The sequence below is a fragment of the Aplysia californica genome, unplaced genomic scaffold, assembly GCF_000002075.1.
Source record: "Aplysia californica isolate F4 #8 unplaced genomic scaffold, AplCal3.0 scaffold00363, whole genome shotgun sequence".
In the NCBI taxonomy this organism is placed as follows: Eukaryota; Metazoa; Mollusca; class Gastropoda; order Aplysiida; family Aplysiidae; genus Aplysia; species Aplysia californica.
The window spans coordinates 540,519-546,077 of record NW_004797633.1 but is presented as its reverse complement, the minus strand read 5'-3'; the positions used below and the strand labels follow the sequence as shown (position 1 = coordinate 546,077).

Below are 5,559 nucleotides of genomic sequence, written 5' to 3'. Positions count from 1 at the left end.
CCCCCCCCCAAAAAAAAAACCCGCTTATTTTGCGTTTCGTTCGTGTAGCCAGGTATCCCGAGCTGGAGCTCTAATTTTTAAGGGCCTTGACAGACGAGATGTAAAAATCGCAGCAGGAATTACTGCACAGTCTGGTGATACACTGTAGACAATGGGAGCAGTCACACGAGCGACAGGCTTTATTTTCAGTCCATGCTTATACGGGGTGCCCACTACGGCTGGATTGGGCCGATCACCCGACTCGATCGCCTGAAACTGAAAACAAACAGGTTTTTTTTAAAGGCTATCGAGTCGGGCGATCGGGCCGATCGGCCGATCCCATCCGTAGTCGGCACCCCGTATTAGCAGACGTGTGTTACCCACATTCTGCTACGCCGCGACACACCAGCGTTTTGGTGAAGCACTCAGTTCAAGGGACGCGGACACACGATAGGTATCAATTTACTGCGTCGTTTTCCTACAATAATTGTGTTTTTTTCTCGCTTCTCATTCAACCCGACAATATTCCCAATTCCCACCATGACCAAAGCCACCCGGACTCTCCGATCGTCCATATTTAAGTGAGCAGTGGCGTTAAATGTCCCCCCGAGTGGCTGCAACACAAAAGTAAGCGACACTTTCAGCGTAGAATTTACTGCGCGGTAATTGTAGCAAATCTATCAAGGCCCTAATAGAGACTTTTTGAATGACCACCGACCCGAGCTAAAGGCACAACCATTTGAAAAAAAGTTGGGAGAGGTGATTATTGTGAATGGTGACTAGACATACTAGACATTTTCCTATTGGACTAATGAATTATTTTATTGACTATCTATACATGTTTATTGTTTCATTTGCTACTTCATTTCTTGTTTTAATTTACTTTCAAAACATATTATTATTTCCTTATATTGAGAATCTCGGTCTTTCTGTTGGGAATCTGTACCCCTCCCAGCTTGGGTTGGCCCTGACTGGCAGGACCGAAGCCTGCCTCCTAATTCTCTAAATTTTATCGATGTGGTGTAAAAAAACCAATTACATTTAAAAAAGGAATGTATTTCCTTTAATTCTCCCTTAAGTCAAGAGTCCACAGTACTGAACAAATCGTATATCCTTTGTTCTTAACATAATAATATTATAACACTTTTTTTTTAATTTCCTCGGAGTAAGGTTCTTAATTGTCCATGTTCGAGTGAGCGGAATCGTATGAATTGGGAGGCACCGACATTTGTCAACACTCAAGTCAAAGTTAGAGAATACACCAATAAAGATTCAAACCAAAGTCATCCGCTCTTCAGTAAAGGGTTTGATCAACTGAGCTGACGACGATGTTAACGACGCGAATTTCCTGTCTGCATCTTTTGATGTATTTTGAAGTGTAGTGAATACACCCGGGAATAATTTTGTCGTCTTTCTGCTCTCATTTTGTTTTTATTGCATTCCATTTGAGGCTTTGCGAAAGAGAAAATTAAATTTTTTTTTAGACAAATTGGCCAATGAGACTCGGACATGAAAGCACGTGAAATTATGAACGTATTGTATTCAGCGCTAGATATTCTACTGCTTAGAAACTTTGAAGGATATCTATTTAGTTTTATTTGTTTGTCCATCACAGATTTTCTTGTCGTCGTGCCATAGTATGATGCCGCCATGACATTTCTCTAGAAAGAAGGAAACACAAAAAAAGCATTTTGGAAATGAATCATGCTAAGCTGTATACAAATGCAAAGGCATATACACAGACACTTACAAAAACACCCACCCACCCACACACACACACACACACACACACACACACACACACACACACACACACACATACACATACACATACACATACACATACACTCACACACACGCACACAAGGTCGCGTGCATTATGTTTGAATGAAAAAAATAGTAGCAAACCGGGGCAAAACGACTTTTCGGAAAATTTGACATGAATGCAAACATTTTTTTCTTACATTTAGCTTGGTATCGACATTTCAGTATTCAGCTAATAATATTATACGAGTATAATTGAGGCTAGACAGTTTGACCCAAACTATACCTTAAAACGATTTTCTCAATTAAAAAAAAAAAAAATATTATGATTGTGTCAGATACTAGGTTTTATTGACTGAAAGTCCACAAATCTAGGCGAAGTACTCTGTCTTTTCCGGAAGGAACAATGTGGAGCGCTGTCTTGAATATCAGAACAGGTAAATCATTGCCCTTCTTATACAATGATTACACCGCCATTGGGTCTATACCAGTATTCTTGTATACACCCCCGCATTCGATTTTTCCGCAACCTTTCATGTTGTGGCAAAATGCTTACAGCCTAGATACTACCCCCCCCCCCCCCCCCCCCCCACACACACACACAATAAAGATCTGCATTCTATCTTCCTCTTGTCTGTGGCTTTTTCCTCCTCAACCAAGTAAAATAATTCACTTATTGTTGGCTAACCTTTGCAGAAATGTCACATGCACCTTTTTTTCTTTTTTTTTTCGTTTTGCTTTCTTGAAGGAGTAGTCTGTTCCTTCTGCTAGCGAGACAACATTACGACATTCCTTTTGTCAAGCTGTTGTAAAAACTGTTGGTTAAGTTATGGAGTGTGGCATCATAGTGAAATCTGGCGCTCGTCGAAATAATGAAATAATTGAAGAAACCGGCATGTTTCCTCCGATTTGGCAATTTTATCGATTTTTTTAGCTTAACGCCTTTTATTTACATTTAAAAACATATTAATGTGTAGAGTTACAAAAACCTTAGTTCATTAAAGACACAAAAATGGCGCTCATAATATGACCTTATGCAGTTGTGAGCGTCGTAAAACCTCTATTAAAGCAAAAAAGACACAAAAAATGTAATTTTCAATTTCCAGGGACTCTCAAGCTATGGAAATCACCAAACTTTGACGGCCATTACCTCGGTAGTTTTTATATATGAAACTAGACAACTCCCATCTACTTCAATTGCAAATAGCTCGGGTACTATTCAAAATAAATAGGTATTTTCCCCCAAAAGCAAGACAATAAATGGAGAAACTTTTAAGATGATACCAATTATAACTTCACATTCCCAAAAATTGATGAGCTCTTGATTCCATTGAGTGGTGACACATTTAAAATTAGTGTATCCGTGTAGATGTGTTTTTCCTAAGTTTTGGGGGTGGGGGATTGGGGGGGGGAGTGAGTGAGTAAGTGAGTGAGTGAGTGAGTGAGTGAGTGAGTGAGGTGTTTGTTGGGTGGGGGGGGGTTGAGGAAGGGAGTTCAGAAAGGAAGTGTCATGTGGCAAAGGAGTCCAGTAGCACTGAGGAGAGCATGAAAGTCAACCAGGGGCCGCGTTAGTTGTTAGGTGGTTCAAGTTGCTTCGTATCGACGTCAGGTCTCCCGTTTTCCTTCATCCTTCTTCCGCCTTCTCAGCGCGTTTAACATCATTGGCTGTTGTCATCATTGTTGTTGTCATTGTTATGTTGCTATCATTACCATTACCATCATTGTTGAAAGGTCATAATTTTGTCATGATTTCACTTCGGGATCATGTTCGAGTATAATGTGACACACACACACGAGCACTTATCTATAGAAATAAATGACCTTGTGTAAAACGTACCTTCTTTACCATCTTCAATGGGCGAGTAGCTAATGAATTCAGGCTCCTAGTAAAGTCATGTCAAGAGTAGGCAGTGACACGGCGTTTAGGTGGTGGTCACTGCGATGTGCATTGAGCAAAACAAGATAACCGTAGCTTTAAAAAAAACAGAGCTCTACAACCAGCAAAGGCGTATTTGTACTATTGTCTTATAGGTGTGACAGATTATAGATTGTATGTATTGTAAAATTTCCCCATGGAGATCAATGAAAGTGTTGTTTAATTTGCCATTGTTGTTGGTGGTGGGGGGGTTTTGTTGTTTGTTTGTTTTTATTTGCTGTTGTTAGATTGGTTTTTGTTTGTGTTTTTGTTGTTGTTGTTGTTTTGTTTTTGTCGTTTTTGTTGTCTTTTATTGTTGCTTCTGTCTTCCTTCCTGTTTACTGATGTCACTGGGTCAAGTGTTTGGTATTTAAATGTCTTAGTTGTGTCTCGTGGCACATGAAAGGCATTACGAGCAAAAACAAATCGCAGTTATTTACCCGACACTCCTATTGACATTCTCTGTATCTCTATTTCTCCTCAGGATTTGGCATGACCACGCCACGAACTCCGGCTGGCAAAGTTGTCCTCATCTTCTACGGCTTCTTCGGCTGCGCAGGCGCCATCCTATTTTTCAACCTCTTCCTTGAGCGCATCATCACCTTCCTGGCGTACATCCTGCGAGCCATTCACGAGCGGGGCCAACGGAAGAAGGGGTTGATGGGAAGGCGGCGCTCCAGCCAGGGATCGGAGGACGAGCAGCTGGACTCGTGGAAACCATCCGTGTACTGGGTCATGCTGATACTGCTGCTGGGAGCCACTGTGGTGGCGGTGATTGCCTCTGGGATGTACCATCCTGTGGAAGATTGGACGTACTGGGAAGCCATGTACTTCTGCTTCGTGGCTTTTTCCACTATCGGGTTCGGGGATTACGTCGTGTCCCAGCAAGCCGAGTACCCTAATGTGGTGCTGTACCGGCTGGGGAACTTCATCTTCATCGTGCTCGGCTGTTGTTGCATCTATAGTCTCTTCAACGTCACTTCCATCGTCATCAAGCAGATGCTCAACTGGATGCTCAGGAAACTCAACTGCGAGTGCAGAATACGAAAGCCGCCCATGACGAGGAGGAATGCAATCACCCCGGGACATTTGCAAAGGGGCGGGACTATGTCGACAGCAGGGGCGGCGCCAGCTGGTTCGGCGACAGGGGGCGGGGCCACTAAAGCTCCCACGGTGACTGTGACCGACGCGGATGGCGACAGCGATTCGGAGTACAGGCGGAACTCTGGAGAGATGATCTCTATGAAGGATTTCTTGCAGGCCAACAAGATCAGCTTGGCCATGATGCAGAAACAGTTGTGGGAGACCTCACAGCGGGGCAGCTCCTTCCACAACAACAACAGCGGCTTCCAGGGCGGCGTGGGCCCCCTCGCCATTCTCAACCGCAAGCTGGGTCAGGATGAGTATGACCCCAACATGTGATAACATACAGTTTCCTTTCATTTTGTCAGCCCAGCTACACACTTCGAAACTTCCACCACAATTACGCTTTATTTTTTTTTCTTTTCTATTTGTCTCTTCGCAACTTGCTCCTGTTATTTTCGTATAAAAGTTTTAACTGAAAGTACTTCATACATGTTATAGCTGAGTATAAATCTTTTATGAATCACGCTGGACATCTACAGATGATTCAATATTCGTTGTGGATGCAAACCTACGGTTAATGTAAATGTGTGCGTTGCTTGAGGGGATTATTCAAACACAGTCGACGACTTCATCTTTCCAGCACCATTGCTATTTCAATCTATCAGAAATTGCTTCTGGGTGTCAAAACTGGCCTGTCTTCTGCCTGTCGGACTTCCAGAGCAGTCTTGTGGACAACCGTCGCTGTTTGCCTTATGAAGAATCATCGACAGATCTTGCCCCTGCTGATCAATCACAACTCGATGCTCCAGTGGATG

General features: G+C 42.8%; 1 protein-coding gene across 1 annotated transcript in view; it reads left to right on the top strand.

Annotated features, from left to right (window-relative positions):
* Positions 1 to 5,080, top strand: part of LOC100533285 (tandem pore domain potassium channel) — a 159,456-nt gene extending 154,376 nt beyond the window's left edge. The window contains 1 exon segment of the mRNA NM_001204588.1: positions 4,143 to 5,080. Coding sequence (NP_001191517.1) covers positions 4,143 to 5,080 — 938 coding nt within the window.
* Positions 5,081 to 5,559: the final 479 nt, after the last annotated feature.